The sequence below is a fragment of the Ostrinia nubilalis genome, chromosome 28 (genome assembly GCF_963855985.1).
Source record: "Ostrinia nubilalis chromosome 28, ilOstNubi1.1, whole genome shotgun sequence".
Taxonomy (NCBI): domain Eukaryota; kingdom Metazoa; phylum Arthropoda; class Insecta; order Lepidoptera; family Crambidae; genus Ostrinia; species Ostrinia nubilalis.
Genome location: NC_087115.1, coordinates 527,644 through 550,366, shown reverse-complemented (window position 1 = coordinate 550,366; position 22,723 = coordinate 527,644). Strand labels below are relative to the sequence as shown.

General features: G+C 39.5%; 2 protein-coding genes across 2 annotated transcripts in view; both read right to left on the bottom strand.

Moving 5' to 3' along the window:
- The window catches only part of LOC135085520 (catenin alpha), a 113,768-nt gene extending 95,062 nt beyond the window's left edge, over positions 1 to 18,706 (bottom strand). The window contains exons 1-9 of the mRNA XM_063980306.1: positions 18,537 to 18,706; positions 15,877 to 16,188; positions 13,952 to 14,118; positions 6,256 to 6,384; positions 5,323 to 5,403; positions 4,261 to 4,366; positions 2,896 to 2,957; positions 2,068 to 2,186; positions 649 to 733 (exon numbers count right to left, since the gene is read on the bottom strand). Of these exons, the coding sequence (XP_063836376.1) occupies positions 649 to 733; positions 2,068 to 2,186; positions 2,896 to 2,957; positions 4,261 to 4,366; positions 5,323 to 5,403; positions 6,256 to 6,384; positions 13,952 to 14,118; positions 15,877 to 16,188; position 18,537 (1,062 nt within the window). The 5' untranslated portion in view covers positions 18,538 to 18,706. The remainder of the gene's footprint in view (positions 1 to 648; positions 734 to 2,067; positions 2,187 to 2,895; positions 2,958 to 4,260; positions 4,367 to 5,322; positions 5,404 to 6,255; positions 6,385 to 13,951; positions 14,119 to 15,876; positions 16,189 to 18,536) is intronic.
- A 573-nt stretch (positions 18,707 to 19,279) lies between these two features.
- Positions 19,280 to 22,396, bottom strand: LOC135085164 (uncharacterized). The gene is made up of 3 exons (XM_063979920.1): positions 22,319 to 22,396; positions 20,724 to 21,912; positions 19,280 to 20,363 (listed from the first exon to the last, which is right to left on the bottom strand). The coding sequence occupies exons 1-3, from the start codon at positions 22,356 to 22,358 to the stop codon at positions 19,280 to 19,282; spliced, it is 2,313 nt and encodes a 770-aa protein (XP_063835990.1). The 5' UTR covers positions 22,359 to 22,396.
- Between the last annotated feature and the right edge of the window lie 327 nt (positions 22,397 to 22,723).

Genomic DNA, 22,723 nt, shown 5'->3' with positions numbered 1-22,723 from the left:
ACGTAGAATCCCGTCCAATGACCCCAAGCTACCCATCCTTATCGCTCGCGCATAATTATATTGCTGTCGCGACTGTGCGACGCGCGCCCGCAGTGAGTGTGATCAACATAATTACGTGCGAGCGACAAGGATGGGCAGCTTGGGGTCATTGGACGGGATTCTACGTGCTCACGGACCAGGCTTTAATATTATAATTCTGTCTGTCTTGCTTTCACGCCTAAACCACTGAACCGATTTGATGAAATTTAGCATAGAGATAGTTTGAGTCCCGGGAAAGGACATAGGATAGTTTTCATCCCGGTTTTTGAAACAGGGACGCGCGCGATAAAGTTTTTCTGTGACAGACAAAATTATGTAATTTTTTGAAAAAAATAATTAATCCACACAATACAAGGAAAGAAAGAAATTAACCCAAAAAAATACACAATTTAGACAATCTTGTCGCTATGAAGCGATCTCTAAATTAAAACTATAATCCGGGCCTTTTCAAGGCGAGAGTGAAAGCACTTACAGGGCAGATATGTACCATCCTAGACTGCATCCCACTTAACATCAGGTGCGATTGTGGTCAAATACCTGCCTTGTTACGCATAAAAAACAACAACAACAAGCTGTAATAAAAGTACAGGAAGTAATAAGTACACTCACGTTGGTCATATACTCGTGGAGCAGATCTTGTAAGGCCTGACGCACTGCGTTGCACTCAGCCACGATACGCTCGCGACGCTCGTCCCTGGATATAACACATTTTAAAGAAAGAAGAAAGAAAGAAAGAAAAACATTTATTTGGTTCCAACTTAAAATATAGCACACAGAATCAGATAACAAAAAACAGATAACAGATACAAGTTAGAACCAAAACTGGCCACCGCTCAGCATGTGTCATGCTCTGGAGTGGTAAATAAAACCAGAACACGACGCTGTTATTCTGCGGTGACCATTTTTGGAGAGAGCTGGGCAAACATGAGACAATACACAAAAACAAACAAAAGAGAAAAAACAAAATAAAAAAATACAATATTAAAAGAAAGAAAAAAAAAAGTAAATGGATTATGATATATTTTAGAATAAGTTTCTTTGACTGATCAATAACATGAGAGGTGGGTCCAAGCCTGGCTAGCTTTTTCTGGTCCAGTGTACACTAAACATACGAGTATAGAATAGAATATAAGACATTTATTTTTGTTGCCACATAAAAACACATACATACATAGAACAAACTAAGTCAACACTACAGAATCAGTAAAAAAAAAATTACATACATTTATGTACCATTAAATTGTTACTAACCAAACTATGGACTGCTTTTGTCTACAAATAAATGATTTTTATTTATTTATTTATGAAATGCTGTTGAAACATTGTTAAACAAATAAAATAAAATTAAAATAAAATAGTAATCGGCAAACTTAGGCAGCGTTGCAGCAGCAAAAAGGTCCCCCCGTCTCAGCTTTTAAGTATATGATCGAATTAGAAATGAGGAGATCCGCAGTAAAACCAAAGCACATGTTTGCAGAATTGCTAAAATTAAGTGGTAGTGGGCGGAGCATATAGCTCGTAGAGCTAATGGCCGCTTTTTTTTCCTTTTATTCTATTTGCGATCAGCCATCAGCTTTTATCAGATTGGATGAATTTGTAATAATGACAGTTCTGATGGCCGCTGGGGCACCCATCAAATACCACCGACGACCTCGTAAAAGTAGCAGGAAGTCGCTGGACGCACGCTACCAACCGGGCAGCATGGAAAGCATTGGGGTAGGCCTATGTTCAGCAGTGGACGTCTGTTCGCGCAGTGCGCTTACAACCTTTTTTCACCCCTCGCCTGACGTCACTATCGCTAATGCCTCCAAACAAGAAGTAAAGAACATCACTAGCGGCGTCGTCCGGCCATCTTTACCTTTGGATCGAATCCTCGAGCGCGTAGCTCGTATTTTTTCTCCATTTTACCAATGTAAACGCAGCATATGAAGAATAGACAACTCCTCAAGTAAAAAAGGGACTCTTTTATTTTAAATCCTGATCAATGTCCTATGTCTGAAATGATGATGATGATGATGATGATGATACCTGGTGCAGCCGCTATCAGCCATCAGCGCGGCACCAGAAATGATTGACTCCAGGCGTTCTTCAAGCGACGGCCGCGTGCGTAGCTCCGAGTAAGCTAGCGGTTCCATGACCATGCGCTCCTGGAAGGAGAGAAAAGGCAATGAGTTGGCGCCCAGTTGGCGCCACTGGCGAGAGACTAGACCAGTGGTTCTTAACCTTTAAGTCATGAGGGACCACTTTACCAAATTTCTGTCTTGTCACGGACCACCTCATAATCGGTCAAAACCAGTTTGACCGCAAAAATCTGTTAAAAGTGGTTTTGACCAAGGTGTCCAAGTGCACTTCGTGGACCACTTGGAATACCTATAGGGACCACCAGTGGTCCGCGGACCACCGGTTAAAAACCACTGGACTAGACAGTGGCGCCAATTAGTAACTATGAAAGCGAATGAGTTAGCGCCCAGTTGTCGCCACTGGTGAGCCACTCGATAGTGCCGCCAATTGGTAACTGCTAATGCTAAAAGCTTAATTACCATGCGCTCCTGATAAACAAGTATTTCTGAAGTTCTTAACACTAAATGCATGCCGAATTAATAAATAAATGTTTGTAAAACACAATGTTGCTGTGCCCAAACCGGATGTTTGAGACTATACAATATATTGTTTAATACCTTATGTAGAACATAGAATGCAATAAACATATTGAATTTAATTTAATTGAGTTTGTGCCCAGTTGGCGCCTACAACAATGGCACCAACTGGTAAAAAACAAAGTGAAAGTGAAGATGTCGCCTACTGCATAAAAATTAAAAGATGTCGATGTCGAATTTAATCCATTTGGATACTTACATCAAAATCGTCCAGCGCCTGAGCTAATTCTCCGGGGCCCTCAACCGGGGGACGATTGGCGCCTGTAAAAATAATAATTATAATAATTTAATACAATAAAGAAGATTTTGTATTGGGAAATAACACTCAAAAGTTTGGATTTTCACACAAGATGTGCTAACGCCCGTATTTACAAACGATGCTTGCTTAAGTGAAGCAGCAAATCGAACGCACAGCGTTCAATAGAGCTCTGTGATAGGTTCGTGTGTCACCCTGTGCGTCCACGCGCACTGTGAGATCTCATAGTAATGTTTGTGAATACGGGCGTATGTGAACTTAGCATTATGTAATTCAGAGTAGTATAAAGATAAATGTAGTGCCTGTGCAGTGATTCAGTGTGATAAAGTTTCGAGTACTGCAGGGGAGCGCTGTGTAATGAAGTATGTAAAGTACATTGGCTGACAATGGTGACTGTCTTGCGTAGTGTAATGCAGTGTAGCGTAATGTAGCGTGGTGTAGCATAATGTAGCGTAATGTATCGAAGTGTAGCGTAATGTAGCGCAGTTATAGCGTAATATATCGAAGTGTAGCGTGATGTAGCATAATGTAGCGCAGTGTAATGTATCGAAGTGTAGCGTGATGTAGTGTAATGTAGCGCAGTGTAGCGTAATGTATCGAAGTGTAGCGTAATGTAGCGCAGTATAGCGTAATGTATCGAAGTGTAGCGTGATGTAGCGCAGTATAGCGTAATGTATCGAAGTGTAGCGTGATGTAATGTAGCGCAGTGTAGCGTAATGTATCGAAGTGTAGCGTGGTGTAGCGTAATGTAGCGCAGTTTACGGGAACGTAGCGTAATGTAGCACAGTGTACTTGTAATGTAGGGTCTTGTAGCATAGTAGTGTACACTGACTGTTGTGTAGCGTAATGTATGTAGTCTAACCGTTATGCGGCGCGGCGCGGCCGTGCGCGACTGCGGATATAGCGTCGACAGCGCAACATACAGCGCGTAACACGTAGTCGCGGTTCGCTTTAGCAGCCGCTAGCTTGGTGTGGCGTAGTGTAACGCAGTGTATCGTAATGTAGCGTGGTGTATTGTAATGTAGCGTAGTGTAGGTACTTGTAATGTATCGTAGTGTAGCGTAATGTAGCGAAGTGTATCGTAACGTAACGTCGTGTAGCACAGTGTAGCGTAATGTAGCGTGTATCGTAATCGTAATGTAGCGCAGTTTATCGTAGTGTAGCGTAATGTAGCGTAGTGTAGCGCAGTATACTTCTGATGTAGCGTAGTATAGTGCAGTGTAGCGTAATATATCACAGTGTAACGTAATGTAGGCGTTATGTATCGCAGTGTAGCGTAGTCTCACTAACCGTTATGCGGCGCGGCGCGGCCGTGCGCAACTGCAGATATGGCGTCGACAGCGCAGCATACAGCGCGTAACACGTAGTCGCGGTTCGCTTTAGCGGCCGCCAATTCAGGGTGGCGGACGTACACCTGAGAAAGAATAAGCAATAAGCTACGTGATATAAACAGGCATTAACAATAATAACAAGAAAAAACACAGATAAATACAGGGTTAGATACCCACTAAGTAGCCCTTTGAGTACTAGCTAGACATCGAGACAATAGTACTCTGCACTCTGTATTAATTTTAGTCTGCACTCTGTATTAATTTTAACTGTGGAAACTTTGCTGATTTCTGTCCTATTTTTTGTGTGATTATTTGTCTGTATATCAAATTGTTTGTTTCCCTAATATAAATAAATAAAAAAAAAGAATAGAAATCAATTGTTATGTTACAGTCAAAACAAATAATCGGCAAATTTTTAAATCAGGCGAAACAATTTTGGACTGGCAGTCAAAAGTGGTTTTGACTGATGCCCTTGGTCAATATCACTTTTGACTGACTTTTCCAGTCAAAAGTGGTTTTGACCAAGGGCGCGTTAGTCAAAATCATTTTTGAGTGCAAAAAATCAGTCCAAAATGGTTTCGCTTGGTTTAAAATTTTACCAATCCGTCAAAATTCATACAAAGTGTTATGATTAGTGAAAATGTGTTATAAAACAATTTTAAAATGTATCACTTACCATAGAATACCTAGATTCGTCAGGTAAAAGATAAGTAGATTATCAATTTGTTCGGTCGGTTAAATAAAAAAGGTTTTGACTAACGCGCTTGGTCAAAACCACTTTTGACTGGAAAAGTCAGTCAAAAGTGATATTGACAAAGGGCATCAGTCAAAAGTGGTTTTCACTGATTTTTGCAGTCAAAAGTGGTTTTGACCGATTATGAGTTTGTGCGTGTGCACTCATGGATCATTTAGCGTGTACCGATAACACTCAAACATTAGCTGAAGAATGGTGGGGCGCGTCCGAGTGGATGAAACGATCTATAGTGATAAATTCTTACCAAGTTAACTCATTGCGAGAAACAACACATCGTCCACAAACCTTGGAAGCAGTGAGCAGCATGGTGGAATGCTTCTTCAGAACGGCTCGAGCCGCAGCCAGCGAGTCTTTCATCACCGGCTCCTGCAAGAACAAAAACAGGTTAAAGGTTGAATTACCTCTTAAACATAACTTGCTGATAGAATTTAATGATAACCTAAATGAAACCTTTTCGCGCCTAAATTCAAATAAGAACGAACGGAGCGCGGTGAAGGTAGCCAAAGGTAGACATTCGGGCGCGCTCGGCAGTCTTCGGTTTTTTTCTAAGTGTCTTCATTCTCTTTCAACTGATTGGCCGGCCGGGAAAGCAACTTGTATTTTGGAAATATTGAAAAAACTGCAGATTATCAAACCTACGGTGAATATTAATTTTCAACCGACTTCAAAAAAGGAGGAGGTTCTCAATTTGACCCGTATGTTTTTTTTTTTCCATGTTTGTTACGCGATAACTCCGCCAATTATGAACCGATTTGAACAAATCTTTTTTCTGCGTATAGGTAATACCTCAAGGGTGGTCCCATTTAAATTTAATAATAGAAAAAACAACCCCCAAGGGTGGAAAATTGGGGATGAACTTTTTTATACGCAATATCTCCGCCGATTATAAATCAATTTGAACGATTATTTTTTGTTGAATAGGTATTATCAAAAGGGTGGTTTCATGCGAATTTGAAGAAAATATTTCACCCCCAAGGGTGGAAAATTGGGGATGAACTTTTTTATACGCAATAATTTCAATTTTTAGTTTTTTTTGTGTTCACGCATTTGAAGTCGGTTTTATTTTTTTAAAAAGTTAATTATTATTTGTAGTAAGCAAAACCTGTCTGTCAAATAAACAGAAAAAGAAAAAAAAGAAAAAGAAAAAAAAATAGAAAAAAAAAAGAAAAAGAAAAAGAAAACGAAAAAGAAAAAGCAAAAGAAAAAGAAAAGACATACCTTGAGCTCGTGCTGCCTCTTGGCAGCCTGCGCAGCCAGTTCGTCAGCAGAGCGCCCGAATTGCCGCGCCGATTCCACCAGCTCCGACTGCGATGACGCCGACTTCAGCTTGTCCAAGTCGTTCTCCACCTGTGGACGAACACACAATATTAAAACCAAAAGAATAAAGTAATATCTGTAGCGGTTATAGAACATACAATAAGGGTTCGCTACGGGACGCTGAAGGGATGGTGACTCCGAGGAGAGCAAGTGCCAAGACCATCTTCTTAAACTTGTGACGTCACACTTTTACAGTCTATTGAGTGAGGCCGACACGTATGGCTACTCTGAGAACTGGCTCTGAGGCTGCGGATATCCAAATGGAAACGTCGTCGCCTGTCTCAGACCAACACCTAGACTTATGATGTCACACTTTTACAGTCTATTCAGCGCAGCGGACGCGCACGGCTGCATAAAGAATCGGCTTCAAGACTTCAGAAAACAAAAGCGGTTGTGTGAAATAGTGTCTTCTAGTGGAAAGACCAGCTGCTGTCTCGGAACCAGAGGTCCCCGTCCCCACGATTCTCACTCAATAGGGGTAAGAAAGATAGTCACTTCCTCTATGGTCGACGATTCAGTGTGAAGCTCGCTCCCACCTTCGGCTTGATTGACGATTGAGGATGGAAAGTGATTGACGATGGAAAGTGACGATTGGTCCCTAGAAGTCTCCAATCTTACTTATAGTTTCGGAAAAAATCAAATGATACCGCGATGCAACTGCGTCCAGCGCCATCTATTATCAAACCTAGGAACTACGTAGCACTCACCGTCCGCAGGCGCGCTCGCAGCAGCCGCACGTCATAGTGGATGGAAAAAAACTGTCTTCGTCTTGGAGCAAGGAAAACCAACCCTAAAAGACCTGTCTTCGCCTTGGAGCAAGGAAAACCGACCCTAAAAGACCTGTCTTCGCCTTGGAGCAAGGAAAACCGACCCTAAAAGACCTGTCTTCGCCTTGGAGCAAGGAAAACCGACCCTAAATGTATTGGGATAAGGCTCACCGTCCGCAGACGCGTCAGCAGCAGCCGCACGTCCACCAGGTCAGCCAGTATGAGCAGGCGCGTCACGGCCGACAGCAGCGCGCACCATCCCGAGCGCGGACTGACGACTGGGGGAGCTGTTCTATGGTCTTATAGGGGGAAGACCGGCTGTCTCAAGACACAGACAGGCGTGAAACTACTGTAGTGGGCACCCACAACCTTAGAAGACTTTAGACGTCACACGGCTGCTCCAAGAACTGGTTCCGAGCCTGGGGACTGTATCCTAACCCAAGTGGAGAGACCGCCTATCTCGACTTGTGACGTCACACGCTCTATTTAACGCGGATGCTCCCAGAACTGGCTTTAAGACCTTAGAAGTCGTCGTGCGGTAGTTGTTCGAAGAGCACGTATATTTCAATTCTCCGTCGATTTTAGTTCAAAGTGGTAGTGAAAAGTGATCATATATCGTTTAATTTGCGAGTAATACACAGCCAATTAAGTTCCCCATTGTCTGAAAAAAACCGTTTTTCGATATTCAATGTCGTTTCGGAGTAATAGAAGAATTAAGTTTGAATTATTTTAAAAACGGCTACCGATCGCTCGTCGGCGCAATAACAACAAGCGCGCTGCCGATGAGTCACCGTCACGGCCGTCACCGCCGCCGATTCAAGCGAGCGGCTAGCCCGTGCTGCGTTTACACAGACTGGACAGTCACCGTGCTTCGTTCAAGTGTCATTTTTGTGCAAGTCAAACTGTACTCTAATTGCTGTTTGTGCTATTAAGTGGACATTTATATAGAAGAAAAATGTCTCCGAAATGCAGTATATGTACCAAATGTCGACGAAAAATCGAAAACCGACGTTTCCTGAACGTACATTATGCAAACAAACATTTGATATTGAGTGTGCAAACGTGTCGGAGAAGCTGTTTTACCTTATGGACCATTCACGTAAATTACTATGGACATGTGAAAAGTGTAAACAAAAAAACAAACCTACAACCAGCACACCAATCGACAAGCCTCATCCACATAAAACAACAAGGACTTCTATTGCAAACAAGAAACCTGACCAGAAGTCGGGAACGGCCGCTAAGTTGTACAATAAAGGTCTGATTCTGAAATCTGGTGCAGACAAAATAACTGCAAACAAAAAATCAGCAAACATTGAGCAAGAGTCGACTCTCAACAAACCACTGAGACGGCCATCTTTGTCTCCTTGCCGACAGCCTTCACCTGGGCTGCCAACTACTTACCTGGAGGAAATGGCCTCCCGAGAAGAAACATCAGTTATGGACATCTGTCATGTTCGAGAAGTTTCATCACCTACAGAACTACGTGAGTCTCCACTTGTGGCCCTGTCATGTGCTCCCACATCACCGCGTATTACGGGCTTAACATCCGGGAGCTCTATGCCTCACTTGTTGCCATCCACGAGCCCGACACCTACCTTGACTTCACCCACATGCGCTGAAAACCAAGGGTCTGATTATTCTGTTTTTATTACACAAAGAAGAAAAAGGAACTACCTTGAAACATCGCTACCAAATATTGAAAGTGCAGATTCTTCTTCGTCCGGGTCGGAGTCTAGTGGGCTGGCAATGAAAAGCTTGCCGGACTTATCAACACTTCAGAATCACGAAGAATTGGTAATCATGAAAAATCAAATAAGCGAACTAAAGTTGAAACTTGAAGCTACAGAGAATGAAATGAATAATCTGATGTTAGAAAACAAGACTATGGCTACAAAAATCAAAGAACAGGACCAAAAAATCAAAGACTTAATAACTATATGCTCAACTCCTTTAAATAACAAAAACAAAAATAATAAAAAATACGGAAAGAAAGATAAAGCAAAAAACCATAAATCACATCGTAGCCTACAGGATCATGATTTAAGTGAACACAACACAAATAGTGCAGATAAAAGAAAAGATCAGGGGAGACCATTCGAGCTTAAGGAAGAGACTGAGACAGTGACAGCTATTCCAAGGAAAATAAAAGTTGTGGTAATAGCTGACCAGCAAGGACGAGGCGTACAACGAGCATTACAACGACTTCTGAATACAAACTATATAGTGACATGCTTCTGGAAGGATGGCGCGTGCCTAGAAGAAGTTCTAAATACCTGCAAAACCGAACTGTGTAGTCTTACATTGCATGACTTTGTTGTAGTTATGGGAGGCTTAAACGACAATAACCCACTTAATTTAAAGATCACACTTTTAAAATGGTTAAATTTAACACGACACACAAATGTTGTTATGTGTGGCCTGCCTTATAAAGCGAATTTAAGTAATTATCTTAATAGGGAAATAGAACTTATATGTAAGGGCTTCACCTATTGTACTTTTGTGAAACCTAATTATAACAGATCTCATCTTGGCTCTAAATATTTCTTGGACTTATGTTTTGGTATATTCCGAGACATTATACATGTATCCTATCGCAATCATGAACCATTCTTGACTGACTTGCGAAATCATGGGGATGTAGTGGATTACCTACAATCACCATATTCACCAAATCCATCAATATCAGAGGCATGTCCATACCATGAAACAGACCTAAGATCCGACACACTTCCTTTTTTATAAAAAATGACTCGATCTTAATCATGCACCAAAACATAGCTGGTTTTCTTAGTAAGAAAGAACTTATAGAAATAACTCTAACTGAAATGTCGGAAAATTACGAAATCCCGGACCTGATATGTCTAACTGAAACGTTTGTCAAAAGACATTGTGAGTCAAACATAAATCTCAAAGGTTACAGGTTGGGCGCTTCGTTTTGTAGGTCAACGCAAAAACGCGGAGGTTCCTGTATCTTGCACAGTAGAACACTTACAACAAAAGCCCTTCCTTTTCTGAATGAATTGGCATCTGAACTGACTTTTGAATGTTGTGGTTTAGAACTAGTAGAATATAAAATAATCCTCGTGTGTATTTACCGCACACCAACAGCAAACTTGAAAATATTTTTTAATAAACTTAATCATCTTCTTGACAAATTAAAATCATTTAAAAAACATATAATTATTACAGGGGACTGGAATATTGACACCCTAAAGAAAAATAGTTTATCGGACGAATTAATTGAAACACTTATTAGCTACAATCTGGATTTGCATATAAAAACTCCTACTCGAAGGGAGTCTTGTATAGATCATTTCGCAAGCAATATCAGGGAAGCATGCGGATATACCAAATCCATATACTTATCAGACCATAATACAGCCCAATTATTGACTGTACCAGTTGAACCACGTAAACCACCGCTTGAATCTTGGTTTGAAATGAGACGTGATTACAGTATTGACAACCTGAACAAATTTAAATATGTTTTGACGAGCTACCCGTGGCGAAACCTAGTTGAATTCAGGAATGTAGATATAGACTTCACGCTAGTTCATAATGAATTGATCCTCTTGTATGATTTATGCTTTCCTCAATATAGAATTAAAATGTTTAATACAGCACATAAAAAATCTAACTGGCTAACCAAGGGCTTAAGAACATCATGTCAAACTAAAAGAAAACTACGTTTATCCTATTATAAAAAATATGCACATAATAAAAAAAAGAAATACCGACAGTACTCTAAAATTCTTAAAAAATGTATACAATATTCCCAAAAAATTACAAATGAAAATTACGTAAATACAGCTAGAAATAAATGCAAAGCAACTTGGAATGTAATAAATAACAAAGACAATACTAATAACAAACATGATATAGACTACTTGAAGATAAATGACAAAATAATAGATAATCCCTTAGAAATAGCAAACTCTTTTAATAATCATTATATAGACTCAACTAACATTCCTTGTAACTATAGAGGTAATCCAAGTAAACTCGAGTTCATTAAAAGTACTTCGGTATCACTATTCTTGAACCCTACTGATGAAAATGAAATAATTAAAATCATAAAATCTCTTAACAATACAAATTCTACAGGCTATGATGCGATATGCACTGGAATGGTTAAGGCTTGTGCGAAGGAGTTAGCGCCATTGCTAGTACATTTTGTAAATCGTTGTTTTGTGGACGGTAAATTTCCTAGCACTCTTAAGCTATCCATTGTCAGGCCACTATTTAAACGCGGAGATAGGTATGATATAAATAATTACAGACCTATTGCCCTTATCTCAGTTTTGTCAAAGATTTTTGAAAAGGCAATGCAGGCCAGATTAATTTCATTTCTAACAAAACATGCTATAATTAGGGAGGAGCAATTTGGGTTTCGCAAGGGAAGGTCAACAACACTGGCGTGTTACTTTCTTATTAGGAATGTATTGTACCATATGGACAAGAAGGTTCCCGTTTCCACCATTCTTTTCGACATGAGTAAGGCCTTTGACTTTGTCAATCATAAAACACTCCTGAACAAGCTCGAACGATATGGTGTACGGGGAGCTGCCTATGGTTGGATAGAAAGCTATCTCAGTGGGAGGACACAGTTTGTAGAAATACCTAAACTAGATAATAGGTTCCAGAGCGTGACGTACAGATCAGAGAGTAGGTTAAATACTTCAGGTGTACCTCAGGGCAGTATATTGGGTCCATTACTTTTCATCCTTTACATTAATGACCTTCCAAATTGTACGCAATACCCGGTCACACTTTTTGCCGACGATATTTCTATAACAATACACAAAAAATCGAATATTGACTATAATGATGAAATAAATAATGAAATAAGAAATATAACAAATTGGTTGGAATGTAATGACTTAAAAATTAACACAAATAAAACAAAATACATACAATTTTACAACAAAAATGGTAAACCTCAGCAATTATTAGTACAGCATCGCAACAATCCTATTGACATGACTACATCGGCAATCTTTCTTGGTATTGTAATCGACTCCAAACTTACATGGCAAAATCATGTTGACATTGTGTGCCAGAAGATTAACAGGTTCGTTTTCGCTCTGTATCGTCTTACGAAATTGTCTAACCTTAAGACAGCTCTGATGGCATACCACGGATACGTAGGCTCGGTGTTAAGGTATGGGCTAATCTTGTGGGGAAACTCGACTCACGCAAATCGTGTCTTCATTCTACAGAAGCGATGTATAAGAGCTATGTGCGATGTTGGACAGATGGAATCATGTAGGCCTCTCTTTAAAAATCTAAAAATCATGCCATTACCCTCCTTATACATATTTGAAATCCTAATATTTACGAAAAAAAATGCAAACCTTTTTATAAAAAAGTCTGATATTTGTAATCGTGGTGGTACGAGAAGATACCCTTGGAAGCTATCAGTACCCCCAGCAGCCACAACTTGCTTTACTAAAAATTGTTATAGTATGTGTATACGATTGTTTAATTTACTTCCAAATCACATTCAAAATTTGCAATTCAATCTTTTTAAGAGAACTATTTTCCGAATTCTCACTGAAAACTGTTTTTATGACATAGATGAATTTATAAAATTCTGCCGTGGTAACCATATGCGAATTGTTAATTTATGACATTCTTGTAATTTTGATACTGACATTGTATTCTCACATTTTATTGTGATCATAAAATTGCTTAATTTATTATAATTTATGTGACATCCTAAATTTTAATCCTTACCTGAATTACCTAATTGTTTTAATTGATATTGTAATTGCATTGTAATAAATATTTTTGACATTTAAATTCTATTGGAGGTAGATCATGTAATATTAATAATGACTATTAATAATTTAATAATAATACTGCATGACGACTAAATGTTTGCATATCGCTATGTCGATGAAACATGTTGTTCTCGTAACAAGATAATAACTGAAATGTACCATGTTTTATGCAAATAAATAATTTTGAATTTGAATTTTGAATTTGAATTTTGAAAGGTTTTCTAGAAGCGAGACCACCTGTTTCGGACACAGAGGTCCCCACGATTCCCAATGGATGGTAAGTAAGATAAACAGTTCCTTTCGGGTATACCTCGCTTCCACCTACGGCCTAATAGTGACTTTCCATTAGGTAAGATGCAAGCTAAGAGCTCCTCAAAGGTGACTCACAATGATGACCTAAGTCTCCAATTACTTATAGTTTCGAAAAAAATCAAATGATACCGCGATGCAACTGCGTCCAGCGCCATCTCTTGTCAAACCTCGGAACTACACACTCACCGTCCGCAGGCGCGTCAGCAGCAGCCGCACGTCCAGCAGGTCAGCCAGTATGAGCAGGCGCGTCACGGCCGACAGCAGCGCTGTTCTATAGTCTTATAGGGGAAAGACCGGCTGTCTTCTGAGACACCTGTCTCTGGCCAGAGCCAGGGAACTACTAGTAGGCACTCACAGACTTGTGACGTCACATTTGCAAGGTCCACAGAGCCTTTAAGCAACATTAGCTACCTACCATGAAACTACCTCTGTATCTTACCAAAATGAGTTGCCTCAGTGGTTGATACTTGAGAATGCTGGGTTTCCACCAAGTGAGAAGCTCTGCTAGCATCTCATAGTGAGATGCTGGCTTACAGCGTAGTTTCTCCAGAAGAGGCTCTATGTCAGGATCTCACTTCACTCACTACGCAAGCACAGACATTCTGTCAGAATGATGGATGTCCCTAGAAGTCTCCAATTTTACTTATAGTTTCGGAAAAAATCAAATGATACCGCGATGCAACTGCGTCCAGCGCCATCTCTTGTCAAACCTCGGAACTACATGGCACTCACCGTCCGCAGGCGCGTCAGCAGCAGCCGCACGTCCACCAAGTCAGCTAGTATGAGCAGGCGCGTCACGGCCGACAGCAGCGCTCGCGCGGCTCGCACCATAGCCGAGCGCGCGGCGGACGCGCACGGCTGCTCGGAGAATTCGCGCGCGGCTACACTCATTGCCGCTCCTGGAGGTGTAAAAATATTATGTCAGAACCTATGATATCCAAAATAATAGCAGTCGAGAATAGGGTTTCCAGGTGTCCGGCTTTAGTCGGACATGTTTGGCTTTTTAGGGACTTGTCCGGCCAAAAATTCTCTTGTCCGGCCTGTCCGGCTTTTGTTAGGCTTTTTATGTGGCTGCCGCGCCCAGTCAAAAGCACACATGCGTGTGAAGAACTACCGCGAATGCGTGCTACCGATTCGAAGATGATAGTTATTGATAGTACTCGCCCATAAGCAATGATACTAATTGCATGTGACATGGCAAAAAAGGCGTGTCCGTGTTCAGGGTAAAATGTCCGGCCAAATTAAGCACCGAGTCCGGCTTTTGTGTTTTTGGTTCTGGCAACCCTAGTCGAGAAGGAAATCGCAAATAATTCTTCGCACAAACGGGCCACCACGATTGGTTGACACACGCGTCGTCATTTAATATGGCACCAACCAAGGTATTTGGTGGATGCCACGAGTGGTTGGTAGCCGCAACTAGTAACTTAAGCAGCCACTAGATTTTGTAAAAGATTTATACCGAATAGCTGCCACCGATGACGTGTCGCGGGCACTGAATCACGCATAAATGAAGACTCGCAACATGTTATAAATCATGTAAAGAGCTTGTAGCCTCCATTTTCTACCAATACCCAGCAGTGGCAGATTTTATTTATTTATTATAGCTTTACATTCCACTTGTTAACAGTTTCATTTAATTAATCTGTTTGTGGCCCCACTTGGGTAAAAGCCTCCTCCATCATTTTCCACCTTTCCCTGTGGCTGATATTGGTAGAAAATGGAGGTTTGTCTTACACTCCTCACACTGGTGAAACAGTTTGGGAGGCTTGATATTCACATATTTCTTGTTAACGTAAAAAATCAGGATAAACTAACACTGTTTTTTTCTACAGGGTGGAAACGTTAAGTGATCTCACTCGATTATTTCCAAACTATACAAGATATCGAGAAACTGATTACTGATTCTGAAAGTGCTTCACAAGCTCTTTTAAATGGTACCAATAATAGGTTACAGAATAAACTGGATCTATCCGAAAATTCAATGTTTCCAGCTTCCATACATTTAGTAAAACCACATAATTTTAAAAACTATACAAGATATTTAAAAACTGGTTACAGATCCTGAAAGTGCTTCACGAGTTCTATCCAACGATACCAATAATAGGTTACAAAATAAACTGGATCCATTCGAAAATTCAATGTTTCCAACTTCCATACATTTAGTACAGCCACAGTCATGGCACTCATGTCTTGTTAATATTATAGCAAGTAAAGCCTAAAACCAATGTTTTCCAAGAATAATTTTAAATATGAATGCATTTTACGAGTCATTTTAAGTGTTTATTATTTAATAAAAAAAATTATACTTCTGTTATTGTTTGGCTGGCATAAATTTAGTATGGAAGCTGAAAACATTAAATTTTTGGATAGATCCAGTTAATTCTGTAATCTAATATTGGTACCGTTGGATAGAGCTTGTGAAGTACTTTCAGGATTAGTAATAAATTTTTTGATATCTTGTATAGTTTAGAAATAATCGAATGAGATCACTTATCGTTTCCACCCTGTATATCATCTAAATCGGTTCAGTGGTGTAAGCATTGATAACAAACATCCATCCATCCATCTTCATCTTTCACATTACAATATTAGTAGGATATTATATGAGGGTGTCAAATACCCGTTTGGTTTTGGTAAATGAATTACTTTAAACTTACCAGCCTTCCTAACTTCCTCGACCGCAGCTAGCATCTCCTGCGTAATCTCCGGGTTCTCATAAGCGATGGTCTGCCCGCGCTCGATGAATATCTCCGTGGCTCGCTCCACAGTTGCCACCAGAGCGCTCGCCCGCTTAGACTTGCCAGGACGCTTCTTCTTCGCTGCCTTATCCTTGCTGTTGACCAGCGTGGTCACTTGAAGCACTAACGGCTCTAAAGTACGCTCCACCGAAGTGGTTCGTATCTCCAGATTCTTCGGGTCCCATTTTAGGGTTAAGGTCCCCGTTGTACCGTACGGATCTGTCATTGCCACTGGAAAGAAATAGATTATATTCTTTAACTTCATATTATTTTTATTTTATTGTACCTCCAAAGCAATGATGACATACGAGGTGTGTTCAAAAAGTAAGGTGACTTTTCAAATTTCGCGGGCAACGTACTTTCGATTATCGATTTTTTTGTTTTGTTATGTTGGTACACTCTTCCCGAACATCTGTACCAAGTTTCAAGTGTATAGCATTTTTTATTTGGTTGTGAGAGCCGTAAAGGTTATAAATGTTTTGCGTGCTCGGCGATTTTTTGCTATCGAAAAATATGGATCAAAGGATTTGCATCAAATTTTGTGTAAAAATTTTTAAATTTAGTGCTCCGAAACACTTGAAATGTTGACAGTGGCATACGGTGAAACTGTTCTGAGTAAAAAAAAATGTTTCAAACTCTTCCAAGATGGCCGGGAAGATGCCAATGACGAGCCTCGCTCTGGACGCCCAAGCACGTCAACATCTGATGAAAACGATCAAGCAGTGAAGAAAATTGTTTTGAAAAATCGTCGAATCACTATCAGAGAAGTTGCTGAGGATATCGGCATATCGCTTGGCTCGTGCCAATAATTTTTTTCTAACGTTTTGGAAAAACAATTCATGGCTTTTGCATCACGATAATGCCCCTGCTCACTCATCTTTGCTTGTGAGACATTTTTTGGCTAAAAACAACACCACAATCATGCCTCAGCCACCATATTCACCGGATTTGGCCCCATGTGAATTTTTCTTGTTCCCAAAATTAAAGAGACCTATGAAAGGACGGAGATTTGCAACGATTGAGGAGATAAAGACTGCATCGCTGGAAGAGCTAAAGGCTATACCGAAAAGTGCTTATGAGAAGTGCTTTGAGGATTGGAAAAACCGTTTGCATAAGTGTATTGTATCTGAGGGGGATTACTTTGAACGGGACAACATAAATATTGATAAATAAATAAATATTTTTTCTTAAAAATACAAAGTCACCTTACTTTTTGAACACACCTCGTATAAACTAAAGTGTTTATCAAATACAACTATCTTTACTTTTATGCACTTTTGGCCAGTCTTATTAATTTGTAATATTATTTTTTACAATTACCTATGACCTTCTCCAAAATACGTACATGAAAATTCATGAATAGTATTTTTTCCTAACCACTCACACTCCTACGTTTTTCTGATTAATTTAAATTTTGTTGCAGGTCCAATGACAGTTTAACTTTCCCCCGGGACAAACTTGACCTTCACTGGTTGGGTTATTGGTGGTCAAGCTGTAGATCCTGGCTACACAGGAGTTGCAGCGGTGGGAATAGTCCCGTAAAGTTAAAATAATAAATCTATGTGTCAAGAGTTTAACAAGACTGCCAGTCTGGCACTCTTACAATCTTTGGAGTGGTATTAATTATTTATGAACTGACTCCTAGCTTATTAATTTATCAATGATAACTTTTTCTTATTCTACCATTTAAGTATGAGGTTTGTATATTTTAATCTTATTGAATACTAGCTTTCCGCCCGCGGCTTTGCCCGCGAGGAATTTTGTCTGTCACAGAAAAACTTTATCGCGCGCGTCCCTGTTTCAAAAACCGGGATAAAAACTATCCTATGTTCTATCCCGGGACTCAAACTATCTCTATGCCAAATTTCATCAAAATCGGTTGCGAGGTTTAAGCGGGAAAGCGTAACAGACAGACAGACAGACAGAGTTACTTTCGCATTTATAATATTAGTTGGGATTCATAGTACTAAAATCAAATCAAATCAAATCAAATTATTTATCTAAAATAGTAGGTAGTCATATAAAATCATTGTTTACATAAAATGTCATGTATAGTCACAGTAATATAATAAAACTGCAACAGTTTTATCTATTAATCAGTTGCAACACTCTTTGTAAGCTGGTGAAAGTTAAAACAACAGTTTTTAACAACACCAATTTGTACATTTCTACATAAAATACAATGTTATTTTTTAATTTGTTCAAGCAATAATGTTGTTTTCTTATCAGTTGTAAATATAATTGTAGTAAAAACTGGAGTAACTTAACTGTTTCTTATGAGTAATAGGTAAGTAGATATGCATTGTGAAGAATGTATGACTCATACGAGAGTGCAGCGTAATTTAATTAAGTAATTTACTTTTATTATCTTGTTTGTGTATTGAACAAAGTTTGCAGACAAATATTGATCTGTAAATCGACTGAATTTCATGAATAAATAAACAAATTATAGCTCAGTGAAAGGTAAACGATTACACTGCCAAATTGAAATGTCATTAACTTGTTTACAAACTTTCCAAAACTGAGACTTTTTAATTTGGCAAGGTTGAACATCAAAAACAATGTAAGGGATTTATTACTTGTTTTAGCGGCGAAATCCGACGTAATTCTCCACTTAAACTTATTTGAATCGATGCACTAATTAACTATACACACTAATTAACTTATTCGATGTCACAAATCACATCAAATACCACAAAATTCTTCGAAAATGCGATTACAACAATCAAGGCGTGTCAAAAAACACAGCAAGACGTGCACAGACTAAAAAGAAATTTTATTTGACGTTTGCTTTCGAATCGAATAATCGATTAGAATTGGATATGATTATCGATAACCATGATTCAATTGATATTCGATTTAAAGCGTTTTTATCGTGGCAAGGCAGATTTATTCTTCAACCTATCATTTTAATGAAATTTTATAATGCTTTTGTAGGTAGAAAGACGGTCATTGAGATTTCATCGTCATCGAGATGGACAGTAGATCGCAAACTGCAAGCCACCACGATTTATTCGACTTTTTCTTTTTTGCGGTCAACCGTAGCCTCTAGCTGCAGTGCCGCCCTGTGTTTGTAGTCTACTATAATACAGCCCATTTTGGACTTAGAGTAGGAGCACACCGTTGATTTTTAGTTGGCCGATAGTTGTGCCCGATTTTAAATTGTATGAAGAATCGGCCAAATCGAATCGGCGTAGTATGCGCTCTCCCATACATGCCCATACTGATCAACTGCCCGACTAAAGTATCGGCCGACGAAAAATCAACGGTGTGCGCCTACTCTTAATTAAATAAGGATTATGATTCAAATCAAACATCGAATTTATTTATTTGTTAAATCAACTTCATCCAGGAACTTTAATGGCTCCGTCCCCTCCTCATTCAATGAAGGAATCGGTGGTAAAGTTGGTATGTAATCTGTAGCATTGTTCAATACCGGACTCCCTGCAAATAGGCCTTTCAATTTGTCCAGCATTTGCTGACGAACCATAGACCCAGTTTGGTCGTGCACTGGATTCGTTTCGTTCAAATACTTCTCAATATCTTCAAAACGGGTTAAATTCATGTTAGCCCCATCTATGTCGTTGTAATAATCGTCTTCTACTGGTTGATCTAATTTTAATGGATCGCTATCAGCATGTGGCATAGGCATCCCTCCTGGTAAACTTTCTCCTTCTTTTTTTTCTGCGGTGACTTCTGCGGTAGACTTTTTTTCCGTTGACTTTTTTGTCGTAGCGTTTTTTTCAGTGACCTTTTTGTGTGTCACCTCTTTTACGGTAGTTTTTTCTTCTTTTTTGGGAGTTTTCTTCTCATCTTTCGTTCCATTTGTCGGATTCGCTCTAAATACTGCACTGTCGTATGCAAACGTATTGTCCACTACTCTAGTTGTAGATTGGGTAGTTCTTGCTGTAGTAGTCTTAGGTCTAGTTGTTGTAGTAGTAACTCTAGTCGTTTTAGTCGTTGTAGGTCTAGTTGTAGTAGGTTTGGTTGTGCTTTTAGTGGTGGCTGGCTTAGTAGTCCCTACCCAGAAGTCTAAAGGTTCATAGTGAGGCGTTTCATCCGATTCTTTGCGAACCTTCATCTGTTCTTTTACATCTTTTATTTCTTTTTCAAGGTGGTCTATACGTTTTATTACTGTGTCTGCTACTGGTACTGCATTGGCTGTCGTATTGTTTGAACCAGCAGTATGGTTAACCTGTAAAGTATCATTGGCATTGCTTTTTCTAAATGATTTTGTGACGACATCACTAGCATCTTCATCATCAAAGCTGATTGAGAGGCCTTCGTCAGATTCCAATTTTGAAGTAAGTTTATGTCTTCTAAACTCTTCGGTGTGATGTTCAAATCGTGGCTTTTTAGATTTCTTTTGTTTCTTGTAACTATTCGTTCTTTCGATTGAGTGATATCTGAAACAAACCAAGTTATAAATCTAGACACGTTACTGGGATAGGAAAATGGAAGTAAAAGATTTTTGAAAATACTAAGGCATATTCGTTCGTTTCAGCCAAATGACGTCCACTGCTGGACAAAGGCCTCCCCCAAGGATTTCCATAACGAACGGTCCTGCGCTGCCCGCATCCAGGCTCTTCCCGCGACCTTCACCAGATCGTCGGTCCACCTAGTGGGAGGCCTGCCCACGCTGCCCCCTGTTTATTAACTACCTTATTACTTTGATAGCATTGACTCTTCCTTTAAATCAAACAATCGTTCAAAGTAAATTAGATATTTAAAGTAGACTACAGTTATTTTAGTTGATAATAATTTACCTTTTCTTTTTGTTCCTTGATGTTTTGACAAATCTTGTCTTCTTATGACTCCTAACAGTGGTCGGCTCATCATCCGTGTCAATGAACTGTTCTCTCTCTACATTTATCACCGCTTCATGCTCTGCCACTATCTCCCTAACTGGCTTATGTTTCTTCCTATGTCTAGACTTGCTCCTATGTTCCTTCGAACGAACGTTTATCTTCTTTGTAGTCGACTTCTTCTTGTGCCGACGTTTCTCCAAGAACGTTATCGATTCAGGGTACAGAGTGATAAAAGTTAGACGCCTTCTCGTAGTTCCATCATCACGTTCTCTCTTCACTTTTCTATCTGGTTTATGTTTTGGTACATTTTTGGCATGCTTATGACGTTTAGGGGTAGTTTTTAATTCGTAACTAGCAGACTCTTCTCCTTCTACATGATTGTCTTTTTTTTTGGTTTCATCGTTGTTGAAAGGTCTAAACTGCCACACGTAGTGGTGACTTCTCTCAGGATGACCGTAGTCGTTCCAAAAGGTTTCCAGCTTAATTTTCAGATCGCGACGTCTTTGAGGCTCCAACGAGCTGTAGTGGTCGAAGATGATAGATCTAATTCCATCTCTGACGACCTTCACTAAGTTTACACTAGACCTCTTCGACTTACTCTTATACAATGCTAAATTGTTAAGAACTTCCTTAAACTTAGCATCGGATTTGGCTCCGTACAGAGTATTCACGTAATCCATTACCGTTTTCTGCATCAGCCCCATGTTATCATCCTCAAATTTCTTAAGCATCTTCTGCAATTCATCCTTAACCACTTTAGCTGGAGCATTCTTCATCTTCTCCAAATTATCAGCCATGAATCTTCTCACGTTGATATCTTCTACTAATTCATGAAATTTGCAGCCTTTGTAGTGATACTTCCTCATTTCATCGTCTACAATCGTGAGGACGTCTTCCAAATCACTATCATCGTAAGTACTCAAAATGCCTATCACATGTTTGATGAAATCAGTAAATTTCAAGCGTCCCCTTGGCAGATTCCGTCTGTATACACTATTTTTGTCAATGACCATCTTGACTCGGTCCAGGAAGCTTCGCACTTTATCGATTATGTTGACATCAGCAGAGTTTTCGTTGTTGTCGAATTCTAGAATGGTTTCTAGTGCTAGGTTGACGCTGCGCTGTTTGGATGGTTCTTTACAATATGCTGAAAACACATTATTACTTATCAAAAATAACCCTTCATGAGACGTTATGGAGATAGTTACCAAACTTGAATCGCGTGCCTAGAGAACTAGAGGACTATTCCCACCGCTGCGACTCCTGTGTAGCCAGGATCTACAGCTTGACCTCCAATAAAAACCCAACCAGTGAAGGTCAAGTTTGTCCCGGGAGAAAGTTGACCTAAAGAACTAGAGACAAGGGAAGCAGTAGGTATATTTTATGGTTTTCTCCTATCACCATAGTATGGAAAGTTGATTTGTAGGACCTCGAAATCTAGATTCCTGATATGCCTCTTACTTCCACATATAGAAATAATTTGGCTTTATCTTTTCCAATTACTTAGTGATTATTAATGAAAATATTAAGTTATTCTAGAAACAAACAATTACCGTATGTTTGGAACAAGGCTATAAACACAAGAACTTTCATTTCGTATAAACTATATCCAGTTTCTTCACAAATCTTTATCAAGAACTTATAAATGTTACAACTCGTAAAAATGTAATCGCCATCAAAATGTTTCTGTAGAAATTCGTCATAATGTTATTATTCCAGATTATTTTCATTTGGAGATCGGTTCAAGCTGAAATATTTACTGTTCGTACGTATTCCAAAAACTAATAATAACAAACCCTATAACCGACGACCTCATAAAGGTAGCAGGAAGGCGCTGGATGCAGGCCGCTACCAACCGGGCAGTATGGAAATCATTGGGAGAGGCCTATGTTCAGCAGGGGACGTCCTGTAGCTGATGATGATGTGGAGTGAGAGTAAAAAATATTTAGTTCCATGAC

Coding starts and splice junctions, on each gene's coding strand:
- LOC135085164 (XM_063979920.1), bottom strand. CDS start 22,358: ATGAAAGTTCTTGTGTTTATAGCCTTGTTCCAAACATACG. Junction 21,913..22,318: donor AGCCTTGTTCCAAACATACG/GTAATTGTTTGT, acceptor ATGTGTTTTCAG/CATATTGTAAAGAACCATCC. Junction 20,364..20,723: donor TCAAGGAACAAAAAGAAAAG/GTAAATTATTAT, acceptor GGTTTGTTTCAG/ATATCACTCAATCGAAAGAA.